We start from the raw sequence: 15,156 nt of genomic DNA, 5'->3' as shown, positions 1-15,156 counted from the left end.
TTATTTTGGTACAATTTGGGCTAAAACTAGATCTGAAAGCTGCAGTAGTGTTCTGTTCCTGGTGGTGCAGTAACTGACACTGAGCTCCACTGAAGATTGCTCATCTCCTCATAGCTGATAATGTCCTAACCTACAGGGATGTTAATGCTAGTGCCCTAACCAATATTCATCATTCAACTAACATCTCAAAACTGATTAGCTAGTTCTTACCATGTTGTGGGTTTTCTGTCCATAAGTTGGCTGCTATGCTTTCTACAATATAACAGTAAAACCAGCTATTTAAAAAGGAACGTTGGGACTCCATAAAAATTTCTATATAAATTCAACCTGTTTATTTCTACTCTTAATATTCGGAGTTAGCAGCTCCATGACACTGAAAAGGCTTTCTTTCGGCAGATAGTTGGTAATATATCTTTAGCTTATTAGTAGCAGCTGTTAAGAATTTTGCATTAGTTGTTTTTTGGACTATTTCCACTACTGCCAAATCTCTCCTTCAGCTCTGAAGTGATTCCACATCACAGCAATAGAACAACCTCTTCAGTTCACATGTCTTCCACATCAAATTGAAAAAGCAGCTGTTCATAATTCAGGTTCGGAGATAGATTACGATCAGATCGAGCTTCTTCGAAACATTCTCCATCCATGCCAGTCTAGCCTGTTAGCCGTAAAATGTGTAGGGTGCTGTTGAAATACTGCCTCACACTTTATATTGACACTTCAAAGGCGCCTTTAAATATGTATTGCTACTGGAATTCATATAAAATTTGTTTATATATGGGAATGGACTACTTCCTTTTCATCTCTAAATAATCATCAACCTCCAGATCCTTCCTTACTAGTACTTGTTTCAGCTAGTGCCATTACCTTCCATCAATTTGTACTTTCCTGCCACGAAACTGAGGGCATCGGAACCAGTAAATGAGGAGGAATGAAATACTCAGCGAAATTACTGAACATTATTTTGTTTACACTAACAGACTGAGGACAATTTCTTCTTAATAAAACTATTATTTTTCTGAAATACCTTGTAATTTCACATCTCATACACACGTCTAAAAAATTGTGACATTTTGGAGAATTGCACCTGATTTTCAAATAGCCCAATGATGGGGCTTGAGGTAGGAAAGTATATGTGGCAAGTTCAATCATAATTGTATCTGGCAGTCTAAATGACCATATTTCATGACCTACCACATCTGCCATTAGTCTTGCTGTTGGATGCTGTGGAGTAAAAAGCTTGGAGCCATAACTCTTCTGCAGTAAGTGAGAATTTTAGACTCCATCAAATAACCTTAAAAATTGCGTAAGGGCTACACTACAATGAAGTGGTGTCTGCAGAAGAGTTTATATTACTGTTGCTGTGCTCAGCAAGAGAGTGGCCAAGGTTCAGTCTTGCTAATTTCCCAGATGTTTTTTTTCCCCTGCAGAAACTATATTTATCCACAAAATAGAGTATATAAATATATATAATGCAAAATAGAACTCAAACACAATCTTGCATGGCATAGTTTTCTTGCTCATTCATATTTCAGTTTGGATACCTCTGATCATGCATTGTAGGTTTCAGTAGGATCTAAATCCATTGCTATGTTAAATGATACAGATCAAAAGGACCAGTTTCTGTCCTCATGAGAACTGTGTTCACTTTGTTTTTATTCCTTCATGGATATGAGTGTTGCAGGCAGCATAATTATTCATTGGCTACTTAAGAAAGTTGTTAAAAGTCAACCACATTAATTGAAGTTGGTTGCTGCATTTGACCTTTCTGCTCCTGGAGTCGAAGAATGAAACATGGTTTCCTCCTCTTCATTACTGCCCACTGACCCCTGACACAAGTGAGATGTTGGTATGCAAAAAGTAGAATTTGGCTGTGTTGCTTTACACAGTTGAATGGCTTGCACACCTCACCTGCGCATGAACAATGACTGACATTTTGGAGAGAAAATGCCCGTCAACTTTTAATCCAATAAGAAATACAGTTCTTTAGGAGAGTAAAATAAGACTGAGGGAGGGGAGAGGTGCCAGTATTTCAGACATCAACATTATATGTGATTTGATCTTTAAAGTGCTTTACTACTTTTAGTCTTTCATAATCTTCTCTAATACGTCTTTAAAAACATCAAGGCCTCATGCTTTGCTACTCTGTGACCAGCACATTGTTATCACTTGTAATCTTAAAAATTGTCTAATACTTAAAATTCAAATACAAGTATCATTCTTCAAAACATTCCATTGCTTTTCCAGTCAGTCTTTCACTGACCATATTCTATAAAATTGAGTTCATCTGCTGTCTGATGATTCTTCACATTGCTTTTTGTTCTTTGCTAATCTACTTCGGTTCATGATATGGCAATGTCTAAATTTTAGAAGTTTTTGTCTTTGTGTTCAACGTTTTTGATGCTTTCACCTCTCTTACACTTGTACCTCTGAGATATCTGCACACCAATACTGGTCTCTTGCATATTCCGATTTACTTCACTGCTCCATTAGTGGCTATGCTTTCATGTGCCTAGGCAGTTTCCTTCACAAATCTATCTAATTCTCTGTTTCTCTCCTACTTAAATCATGTCTTAAAGTTCTATTCCTTTGACTGAGCTTTTGGTCACTTATCCAGTTATCTCCTCATGTGGTTCACTGTCAAATTTTATCTGCTGATGCTCCTGTAAAACCTGTAAATCAAAGGAACTATATAAATGCAGATTATTTTTGTCTTCACTATATGCCACAGCAGAAACTGACTGTTTTTGTTCTTTCCCTTAGAAAGAGTGTGTGGCTTCCTCTCGTCTTGGTGTTCTGCCACCTGCCTTCAGCACACGAGTTCTACCTGCCCAGGCCACAGAGTATACCTTTGCATATATCCAGGTGCCACAAGATGTAAGTAAGATTGCAATACATGAACCTTTTGAAAAGGAAATCTGCACATGGTTCAAAACTTTTCTGTTGGGTAGGTTTGTAATTGCTGTAACACAGTAAAACAAAGAGAGGGAATTGCACTCTAATGTTGTAGACGTGTTTGTACTGACCTGATAGGGGAAGTAGGCCTGACAATGTTCTTCACTATTGTGAAGTAGTGAAATGTTTTTAATCCATGCCCCTAATGTTTTCCTCAGCACCAGTGACAAACCTGCTACCAAACAGTCTTTCACCTTTTGCTTTCTCTAGGTATTATAAAAGTCTTAAGAAAAGGAAATCAAAGAATCTGTGCCTCAAGATTCAACGTACTAATCATAAAGTATTCCCATTGCCACTGTCTTAAAATTGTAGTGACATTGCTGCAAGATGTATGGATTTGGTATATCCTAGCAATGTGATTTTAGGTGACAAATCAACCTCTAGATATGGATACTTACATAAACCATGATTGACACTTCACTAGGGTTCTGTTCCACATCAGTGACACAGTGAGCATGTTGACATCTGCATTTGGAAAAATAGAATGTATTGATGAATAAGAACATCTTCTGCAAATGCCACCAGAATCCCTCATTCTCACCTGAAAATGATTTCTGAATGTGAAAGTTTAAATTTAGGAAATTATTGAACAAACACAAAAGGCCATGCCTAGTTGATTAAAGTTGTGCAATGAGTCACCAGGGATGGATATTAATGGTGTCAAATCTTCCAAGAAACAATTCAGTATGTCACAGGAGCAGAAAAGGATTCAGGGTTGTGGTAGAAAAATGGCTAAAATTGAACGGGGAAAAAGTAATGCGGTTACTTTGGTCAGGTCTTAAAAAGTGTGTGTGTAACCTAGAAAGTGAACATCTGGATCACTTTTCAAGCAACCTAATCAGAGAATTGTTGCAGAGAAGAAAGAGGTTATTTGGTTGGTCGTGTTTTCTGAGCATTTGAATTTAGTGTCGATCAGATGTCTTTTCTGATTTTCAATCTGTTTACAAATGGAAATAATTTTTTTCCCCTCACTTTCTCTATTCTATTCAGACCTATGATGACTTCGAAAATTTCTGTCAAATCTCCTCTTAACATACTCGTCTCAAAGTAAAACAGTCCCAACTTCTCTTTGCTCATACCTGAAATCTCTCTTCCTTGGGGCCATTTTCATAAATGTCTTTTGCACTCTATCCTGTGCATTCCACATTCCCCTTCTGGTGTTCTTTCTCTCTCTCTCTCTCTCTCTCTCTCTCTCTCTCTCTCTCTCTCTCTCTCTCTCTCTCTCTCTCTCCCCTCTGTCTCTCTCTCTCTCTCTCTCCCCTCTGTCTCTCTCTCTCTCTCTCTCTCCCCCGTCTCTCTCTCTCTCTCTCTCTCTCTCTCTCTCTCTCTCTCTCTCTCCCTCTCCCCGTCTCTCTCTCTCTCTCTCTCTCTCTCTCCCCCCCCCCGTCTCTCTCTCTCTCCCCCGTCTCTCTCTCTCTCCCCCGTCTCTGTCTCTCTCTCTCTCTCTCTCTTTCCCTCTCTCCCCCCGTCTCTCTCACTCTCCCCCCCGTCTCTCTCTCTCTCTCCCCACTGTCTCTCTCTCTCTCTCTCTCTCCCCCCCCCCTCTCGCTTCTCTCTCTCTCTCTCTCTCTCTTTTTCCCCCTCTCTCTCTCCTCCCTTCCCCTCCCCCCCCCCCCCCACCCTCTCTCTCTCTCTTTCTCTCTCTCTCTCTCTCTCTCTCTCTCTCTCTCTCTCTCTGGAGTAAAATACTTAAGAGTTTGAAGAAAGCCAATTATTTTCTCTTACCGTTTGCTGTAAGCTGTTGCCTTCAGCCTGTAACAAAGAGACTTTGTTAGTTACTGTGTCAATCTTTCTGTGCCTCCTGCAAAAAATTCATAGACTTGGAGAAAGAGGTTTGACTCTTCTGAGTCAACCCACAGTTTCCCATGTGATTATTCATTTTATTCTGAATAATTGCTTCTAGAAGTTTCCCCACCACCAAAGTTAAGCTGGCTGGTCTGTTATTGCTCAAATTATCTTTACATTTTTTGAATAAGGATATAATGTTTGTAATACAACAGTATTGACCCTACCGCCGAATCCAGGGGAGATTGAAAGATCATTGTCAGTGCCTCTGCAACTTCCACACTCACTTATTTCAATATGTTTGGATGTATCTTATCTAATCCCGGTGCCTTAACAATTTTTAAGTACCAATCGCTTGACCTGTACCACCTCTTGATCAAATTTAAAATAACTGAGTTTCTTCCTGTATCACCATAGTCAGGGCAGCATCTGCCTTGTGGGTAAGAACAGATAAAAAGGGTTTTTTTATTCACTTTAAAGTGAGTGTCGCCAGCTGGCCAGCACTTATTGCCCCTCATTTCTAGTTGCTCTTGAGAAAGTGGTGGTGAACTGTTGTCTTGAACTGCTGCAATCCACGTACTGTTGGTTGATTTAACTCATCAGCCGTGCCATTTGCATCCATGTTTAAAATGCCTTTTTCGTCCCTGATCCTTCTTTTACCACCTCTTTACAATTGATGCAGTTATACAAGTCATTGGATTTCTCTTTATACTAACAGCCAGCCTTTTCTCGTGATTTGTATTTGCTTTCTCCTCCACTCTTCTGAACCTTCCATATTCAGTCCAGTTCATACTTGTTAGTGAAGCCTATAATAAGCACACTTTTTCTTAGTTTCTATCTCCTTTCTCATCTGGGAAGGCTCAGGATTCATTTGTCCTATCTCTCCCCCTTAAGGGAATATGTCTTGACTGTGCTTGAACCATCTCCTCTTTGAAGATAGTCCGTTGTTCAGCTATTGTTATTTCCTGCTAACTTCTAATTCCCATCTATCCATCCTGGCTCTGCTTTTATCCCCTTTAAATCACCTGTCCACCAGTTGATTATTCTTAGTCCAGATTAACCAATGTTATTTTACCATCATCCTAAATCTTAAATTATAATGATCACTGTTATTTGATTAACTTGGTGCAACTTACTCCCAAACATGGAGTCTAGCTGGTTCCTCCTTTTTTATTGGACTGGGCATATACCCTGATTTCATATCTATTACTTTCTCCTTACTCCAAATCCACTTGCTATTTTAGTATTGTCTGCCTCTCCCAGTATTTTGTGCACCCTGGTATTACTATTTAATATTTTCTCCTGGTTTCCACACTTCTGTTAGCCTAAAACTTTCTCAACAGCACTAGCAAAACACCCCACAAGAAATGTAGTCCCAGCTTTCTTCTGATATAACCTGTCCGGCTTGTACAGGTGCCATCTCTGGCATAGATGCTTCCAGAAATCTGAAGCTGTTCTTCTGCACCATCTTTCCAGTCAGATATTCATCTGCCTTAACTTCCTATTTCTGTAGTTACTTGCATATGATACCAGGAGTAATCCACCACTTCAGAAGTTATATTTTCTATTTCAAATTTAGAGAGCTAAGTAGAAAATTAATATTAATGTGGACAATGGCCTCTAGCTGTTTCACACTCCCCCAAAATAATGCCCTGTAGGTCATTCTGTAACATCCTTGAGTCACAGCAACAATCACAGAAATGCCTGTTTGTTTCCCCAACTAAAAAAAAAATCCCCTATGAATATTGTCCTTCCACTCTTATTCCTCCTGTCGTGTACAGCTGGACCACTTGGCTCTGCTGCGCTTATCCAAGGAACCATCGTCGTCACTAATATCCAGATCGGAAAGCTAGTTAGTGGGTAGGAACTCGTAAGGACTTCTGCACTACCTCCTTGTTTTTCTTGTCTGCTCAGAAGTCACCAAATCACTATCTGTCTGCTTGCCCCTAACTTACAGTGTAACCACTATCCTGAACATAATATCGACATCAGGAACAGGTTCCGAATCACAGTGTATGAAGGTGTTGATTGCATCTCAATCAACACCTTCATAATAGCCCAAGTTAAAGTCTGCTGCAGACTTCTTGTAGATGATTTTGTTTTTTGTTCAACCATTGAGGTATTAAACCATAGCTATGTCAGCCTCCATTGGAAATTCATTTGAGTGTTAAGTATCTTTGAATTATTTGAAAAAAACATGGGGATTTCCAGGTATCTTGGTCAACATTCTGCACTCAGCCAAAAACATTGTAATTAAATCATTCATCTGATCTGAGTGCAAAATGATTTCAGCCAGTGGCATCATAACAGTCACTTAACCCAATCAGTATAAACTATTTGAAGGCCCACAATTGACTGCATTACCAGTACATTTGTCCAAAAGCTGTCCTAAAAGGATATGACTGGCGCCTCTAGAATTTGAGTTCAATTCCAGCCCTGGATGCTACAGCATTAACCTTTTCCAGGTTCAGATTCCAAAGTATAATGAACTTTTTGCTCACTTTTTGTTGTGCATAAACTGACAACACAGCACGTGGAAGCTAAACTGGCATTCTCTCAGATTCTGGCTGAATAAGGCTGATGTTAAGAGGTATAGATGGAATAAAGCAGGGGAGGATTTGTATAATGTCTCTCTCTGTTCCTGAAATAAAAGCAAAGACTGTAAATTACTCTTAGTCTTTTAGTTTTCAGCATTCTTTTTCTTTTTACCTCAAATGCATGATACTTGATCTGGGAAATGATCCTGCAAGCCAAATCAGAGCAAACATCACTCTTCAGCTTGTCACACTGTATCTACCCAGTGTTTGATACTGATTGGTACTATGTGCCAAAATAGATTATGGTTCCTCGAATCCATAAGAAGTTGCTGGAAGAGGCTATTGAATGGAACCAGAGACTAATGTGGGTTGTGCCCCACATTACTACTGCAGAATGGTTTTTGTGGGGAAGATGTGAGGTGCCTATGACATGAGCAAATATCACCTAAAGCAAAATGTATGTGTTTTAAATATGCCCAAAATGTTAACCTGTCTTTTCTCTCTCATTGCCAATACTGATTGACCTTTACTTCCATAAGTGGTGTTAGAAATTAGATCCTGACAAGCATAAGGGTTTGTAAGTGTCTAGATGATCAAAAGGAGGAGATAAATTTGACATTTTGTGTTTAGATGTGGTGTACAGAGATTAATTCGTGCACAGAGAATGCAGGCCAGGTAGAGTGCTTTGGATGCCATTCTTGGAAGTGTGTGTGTTGAAACCATGTGTAAATATTAAGCTTCTAGCCACTGAAATATCATTGTCACTTCAACATGACACTTACCAACTCTCTTGCAGCATGCTCATTCAACTAAGAGTGTTCGGTTCCCTAGCAACCCTCAGTTCATTCCGTTAGCCTCTCGTTCTTTTATAATTTGTGAGCATGATTGTGTTCCCCTGAGGGAATTGTTAATTTATACATTTAATTTCATTCATATTGTAAATGGTTAAATAATCGATATATTTGGTTAAAGTCATTTCATTTTGGTCCCCGTTTCTTGATGGATTCCAGAAATTGAATTAAGTGCTACATCAATTTGTAGAAATATTTATAAACCATTGAATACAGAGTATCTTTATTCAACTTCTTCCCACGCATACCTGACACCTTGTAGTGTTGACAGGTAAAGACATTCTCACTGAGTAGGTGAATGCAGTCAACAGCTAAAAATATTTCTGTCACTATTTTAATGTATTATTTCAAATTAAGGCACCTTCTCCCTCACTGGTTATGAAGAGCTATCTGAGTTTTACACCTGGCATCCTCCAGACCTTTCCTCCTGAAACATCTAATGTTTCTATCACTGCCTTTCTAATTATGACTCCATGTCACAAAATTGGATGAATTTTCATTTACAAATCTGGGTGTGCGAGGAATAATAACAGAGAACCTTCTCTTAATCCTTAATTTGAGGTGCACTGTGACACTGAAAGAAAAACAAACAAACCATTTGCACTTATCACACTTCTCAAGACAACTAGGTGTCTCAAAGAGTTACACAGCCAATGAAATGGTTTTACATGTAACCACCGTTGTAGCATAGAAAATAATGCAGCCAATTTGTGCACACAAAGATCCCATATACAACAGTATGACAACGATCACACAATCTGGCTTTGAGGGACAAATATCAGCTGGGTAAAGTGATTATAGTCCCATCAGTTCATAGGGCTGCTCTCTCATCAGAGAGGGATAACTGGTGGTGGTTTAACCTGAGGATCACCATACCTCCGGAAAAGGGAGAGGTTGAGAAGCAGATTCCTTTGTGGTAACCTCTGACAGTGCAGAAATTTGAAAGGTAGCATTTTGTCAGAGTCCAGAACCCACCCACCCTCCCATCTTTGCACTGCAGTATCACTTTTAACTTGTGTGCAAATCCTGGATTGGAACTTGAATATACAATCTTCTGACTGGGACGCAGGGGTGCCAGATTACTGTCAATTTGTCTTATCTTGAGTTACATTTATTCTGACACTGTTTCATTTGGCTTCTGGGTGATTTGGATCTGCAAGTTGGCTCCCACTACTTACTATGCTGAATCTGGCTTCCTTATCCGGATAAGACTCAGATTTGAGAAAGACTAGGACGTTATATCTTCTGCCAAAATAAGCCAGTTGTAAAGGATGAATGCTAAGAGCCAACTCACTGATGATCTCACAAACTCCATGTATAAAATGTACAAATGTATGAACAACTCTAGACTCTTTGATCCCCAAGTGGGTTGATGCATCTCTACTGTAAAAAAGCATTGCATTCAAAAACCATGAGATAAGAAAAGGCTTTTAAAGAAAAGGAGAGAGCCAGAAGGAAGAACACAAAACTGGATAGTAATTTAGTATGCTATGCTATGTTGTGTTGAGATGTTCCTAACTCTTAAAAATATTTCATTCTGTTTGGATGTCCTGTAATATATTGATCTAATTACTGTTTAGCCAGTTCAGCTTTGCTCCAGTAATGTGCCTCAGCACTAATCTCTGGATGTCATGACTTATTGGAGTAATGTGAACCCCTGGTTGAAATCTCATCCTCATACCATTAACAATGCAGTACCGCTTCAATGTTACATTCACACACATTGAGGTTTTGAAATGCAACCCTGAATCCACAATATTAGAAGTGTTACCAGCAGAGTCAGAATGACAGCTCAGACTTGATAAGTTTTTTTTTGCATTTCCACATTCTTTTCCGGGAGGGCAATGTGAAGCAGCACATCTGTCATGCCCAAGGTAGAAGTTCGATTTGGGAAGGAGGAGGGAAAGGAGATTTATGGGTTCCCAAAACCTCTGCTGGGGGGTTTGCACCAAGACCCACGAGACATAAACACCCTACCAGATGCGTTCACAAAATTCAGAGCCAGAGCTCTAGTTTCCACTTCAGAGTTGGGGATACCAACACTGAGCCAAAGACCTCACTCTTGATGAATTTTTGTGATTGGTTATAATCTGCCACTAATAAATAGTATTACTTAGTTGCAGATCTGATCTTTTCCTTCTGTCCTATAGGAAGATGCTAAAGCTGATGTAATCGACAGTGTTGTCAGAGACATCCAGAACACCCAGTGCCTACTAAATGTTGAATTTGGAGGACCCAGCTGCTCATTTGTTACCCTGCAGTTTGCTGATTCAAAGGATGATGTTGGCCTTGGACTTGTCAAGGAGGGGCTTGTCATGGTGGATGTTCGCAAGGAAAAGCATTTGCAAAAAGTGGTGAGTACTCAGTGGTTCCATCAACCTGGAGCAGTGATTGGTATAGTGATGGTTGATATGCTATTTTTGTAGGGATTGTTTATCCTTATGGGAAGCCCTTCCAATTGAAGAAAAGAGTACAGTAGCAATCATACCAAGAACTCCAGAAATTCAGGCCTCTGGATCTAAGAGAGGAGGAAAATGACCATCTTACTCTCTCGGTTTTTCATCCTGGGGGAGCAGTTTTGGATAGTTGATCAGAGAACAGGACCATATTAGCAAAACGAAAACAGTAAATGCAAGAAAATATTCAGTAGGTGAGGCACAGAGAAAAATAATTGATATTTCAGCTTGATGACCTGTCTTGAGCTCTGTCTCATTCTCTCTCCAGCAGTTCAGAATTCAAGCATTATATCAGTTGATTTCTGGTTTTGTTTCATATGTCTCGACCCTGCAGTACTTTGTTTTTGTTTTGCCCTGTTAGACTAATTATCATTTGCTCTGGAGCTGTAATGACCATCCTTCCTGATTTCAGCCCCATCCTCATTACTTATCTTAAGCCAAGCACAGTTTCTTAAGTATGTTGAGTATCAGTCATCCAATCAAAAAGTGAAACAAATTCAAGAGATTTACTTCTGTTCTTAGTTTGCAGTCTGACAAGTACCAGGAGAACAGTCAGCAGGTTGAGTGTATTATTTATAACTTCAAAAATCTGGAGGAACTATAAGACATAGGAGCAGATGTAAGCTATTGAGCCCATCAAGTCTGCTCTGTCATTCAATAAGATCATGACTGATCTGATAATCTTCAAGTCCACTTTCCTGCCTTTTTCCCATATTCGTTGATTCCTTTACTGTTGAAAAATCTGTCTATCTCTGCCTTGAATATATTTAATAAGACAGTCTTGACCGCCTTCTGCAATAAATAATTCCACAGATTCACTACCCTCTGAGAGAAGAAATTCTTCCTCATCTCTGTTTTAAATGTACTACCCTCTATCCTAGACTCTCCCACAAAGGGAAAGAATCTTCACGTCTCCCCTGTCAAGTCCCCTAAGAATTTTGTATGTTTCAATAAGGTCACATCTCAATTATCTAAATTTCAGTGAATACAAACCCAACCTACTGAACCTCTCCTCATAAGGCAGTTCTTCCATAACTTTCTCCAGGCTGGCTCCAATGCTTTCCATAGATAAGGGGCCCAAAACTGTTCACAGTATTCCAGCTATGGTCTGATTAGTACCTTGCATAATTTTAGCAAAATCTCTCTACTTTTATACTCCATTCCTTTTGAAATAAAGGACAACATTCCATTTGTCCTCCTTATGACCAGCTGAAATTGGATGCTCACTTTTTGTTATTCATGGATGAGGAGTCCCAAATCCATCTGTTCTCTAGCTTTTTGCCATTCTCTATTTAAATAATATTCAACTCCTCTCCTGTCCATGTGCATAACCTCACATTTCCTCACATTATATTCTATTGCCAGGTTTTTGCCCACTCAACTTGTCTATGTCTCTCTGCAGACTCTGTATCATCATCATCATCAATTACCTTCCCACCTATTTTTCAATCATCCACAAACGTGGCGATAGTACATTCCTTTATTGATACAAGTTTCCCCATGGGAGACTGGTTAGTAAGGTTAAATCTCCTGGAATACAGGGAGAACTAGCCATTTGGATACAGAACTGGCTCAAAGGTTGAAGACAGAGTGTGGTGATGGAGGGTGGTTTTTCAGACTGGAGGCCTGTGACCAATGGAGTGCCACAAGGATTAGTGCTGGGTCCTCTACTTTTTGTCATTTACATAAATGATTTGGATGTGAGCATAAGAGGTATAGTTAGTAAGTTTGCAGATGACACCAAAATTGGAGATGTAGTGGACAGCAAAGAAGGTTACCTCAGATTACAACAGGATCTGGACCAGATGGGCCAATGGGCTGAGAAGTGGCAGATGGAGTTTAATTCAGATAAATGCGAGGTGATGCAGTTTGGGAAAGCAAATCTTAGCAGTTCTTATACACTTAATGGTACGGTCCTAGGGAGTGTTGCTGAATACAGAGACCTTGGAGTGCAGGTTCATAGCTCCTTGAAAGTGGAGTCGCAGGTAGATAGGATAGTGAAGAAGGCATTTGGTATGCTTTCCTTTATTGGTCAGAGTATTGAATACAGGAGTTGGGAGGTCATGTTGCGGTTGTACAGGACATTGGTTAGGCCACTGTTGGAATAATTCTGGTCTCCTTCCTATTCGAAAGATATTGTGAAACTTGAAAGAGTTCAGAAAAGAATTACAAGGATGTTGCCAGGGTTGGAGGATTTGAGCTATAGGGAGAGGCTGAACAGGCCGGGGCTGTTTTCCCTGGAGTGTCGGAGGCTGAGGGCTGACTTTATAGAGGTATATAAAATTATGAGGTGCATGGATAGGATAAATAGACAAAGTCTTTTCCCTGGGTTGGGGGAGTCCAGAACTGGAGGGCATAGGTTTAGGGTGAGAGGGGAAAGATATAAAAGAGACCTAAGGGGCAACCTTTTCATGCAGAGGGTGGTACATGTATGGAATGAGCTGCCAGAGGAAGTGGTGGAGGCTGGTACAATTGCAATATTTAAAAGGCATTTGGATGGGTATATGAATAGGAAGGGTTTGGAGGGATATGGGCCGCGTGCTGGCAGGTGGGACTAGATTGGGTTGGGATATCTGGTCGGCATAGACTGGGTCGACCGAAGGGTCTGTTTTCGTACAGTACATCTCTAAGTCCTTAACTGTGGCCTCACACTGATCCCTGTGGCACTCCATTAGTTACAGATTGCCATCCTGCAAATGTTCACAATATCGTACAGTGTCTTCTATTAGTTAGCCAATCCTCTATCCATGCTGATATACTACTACTAGCGTGGGCTGTTATCTTATTAAGTAACCTAACACATGGTGCCTTATTAAATGCGGTCATGTCTTGTGCAAATCCAAATATATTACATCTACTGCGGCCTCTATCCTGCTTGTTACTTACTCAAAGAATTTATAGTAAATTTGTCAAACATGATTTCTCCTTCATGACGCCGTGCTAATTGTGTTTGATAATATTTGCTCTGCTACTAAATCTTTTATAATAGATTCTAACATTTTCCCAATAGAGATGGTAAGCTAACTGGCCTCTCGTTCCCAGTTTTCTGTCTCCTTCCCCTTTTAACTTGCCAGTTTTCTAATTGTTTGGGGCTTTACCAGAATCTACGGATTCTTAGAAGATTACTACCAGTACATCATCTATCTCTACAGCTGCTTCCTTCAATATTCTAGGATGCATCCTGTCAGGTCCAGGGTCTTCAGTCTTTAACCCCATTAATTTCCCTCGTACTTCTTCTCTGGTGGTAATTATTGTGTTTATTTCCTCTCCTCCTTTTGCTTTTTGATTGTTTAGTAATTTTGAAATGCCGTTAATGTCTTCTAATTTATTCAACTCCTCTGCCATTTCCTGGTTCCCTATTATTTTTTCAGTCTTGTTCTCCGAGGGGGCCTTTTTGTATACTTAATGAAGCTTATGTTATTTGCCTTGATATATTACTTGTAGGTTTACCCTCAGAGTTAATGTTCTCCTTCATTATTTGTCTTGTTATCTTTTTTAAAAATATTCCCAATCCTCTTATTTACCACAAATCTTGGCCACATTTTTTTTTCTTCCATTTGGCTCTCCCCTTATCTTACCTGGTTAACTGTGGTTGGTTTATACCCAACCTTGATTCTTCTCCCTCACTGGAATGCATCTTTGCTGCGAGCCATGAGCTATTTTCTTAAAAGTCTGCCATTTTTCTTCAACCACCTTCACTGCTAAACTCATTTTACAGTTCACTCCTGCCAGGCCTGCCCTCATTCCTTCATAATTTATCCCTATTCAGCTTAGCACATATGATTCCAACAGAGTTTCTTCCCTTTCAAACTGAATGCTACAATCTACCATATTATTGTCACTGTTTTCTAGCTGAAGGGAATACCATGGTCATAATGAATGAAAAAAACAAATGCATGCCAGCTAATATGAGGACAATATGTAGTGGAGGTGTGGGGACCCTTCCACATCAACCCTGCATAATTCCATGGGAGGAAGGCCTGCGAATGGTACTGCCAATCGAGAGCCTTAAGTGGGTAATGAATGCCCAGTTAAAGAATTCATCCCTCTGCTGCTGGAATGAACTCAGCAGCAGGCAGAGGATTCATTCCATGTGTGGTCAAACCCTGACTTGTTTGCTTTCTGTTCCCAAGGATGAGATTGGGGTTGGGTTTATGAGGATGCATCCTTCAAAAGCACTCAGTGCCTGATTGAGGGACCAAGGATTGAGGAGAGAATGCCTGCTGAGAACCACTGCCTTGCCCTTGCTGCCAAATCCATTGTCATTTCACCATGTGCAATCCCTCCCTCAATCACTCATCTGTGGCCTTGGTCCTGAACTTCAGCACCTGTTACTTGCCAGTAGCCACTGGCTATTCAAAGAACCAGAAGTAGTTCTGTGGCCAGGATCTCTGTTCCCAGGGAAGGGTCACTGGTAGTCTGTCAAATACCTGATTCATTTGTAGTACTAAATTCTGGGTATCCACAGAATCACAGAAATATTGGAGCACAGAAGTCAAGCCCATCAAATGAGCGTCATTATCTAATGCCAACCTCCTTGCTTTTCCTCACACACTTGCATTATTTGTTATTTCA

The 15,156-nt window shown here is 40.0% G+C and overlaps 1 protein-coding gene across 1 annotated transcript in view; it reads left to right on the top strand.

Annotated features, from left to right (window-relative positions):
• The window catches only part of snd1 (staphylococcal nuclease and tudor domain containing 1), an 868,653-nt gene that overhangs the window by 785,392 nt on the left and 68,105 nt on the right, over positions 1 to 15,156 (top strand). The window contains exons 21-22 of the mRNA XM_072562814.1: positions 2,761 to 2,874; positions 10,276 to 10,479. Of these exons, the coding sequence (XP_072418915.1) occupies positions 2,761 to 2,874; positions 10,276 to 10,479 (318 nt within the window). The remainder of the gene's footprint in view (positions 1 to 2,760; positions 2,875 to 10,275; positions 10,480 to 15,156) is intronic.

Source organism: Chiloscyllium punctatum, chromosome 44 (genome assembly GCF_047496795.1).
Source record: "Chiloscyllium punctatum isolate Juve2018m chromosome 44, sChiPun1.3, whole genome shotgun sequence".
NCBI classification, from domain to species: Eukaryota; Metazoa; Chordata; class Chondrichthyes; order Orectolobiformes; family Hemiscylliidae; genus Chiloscyllium; species Chiloscyllium punctatum.
Note: the sequence above shows the minus strand (reverse complement) of the source record. Positions and strands in the feature narration are given on the sequence as shown.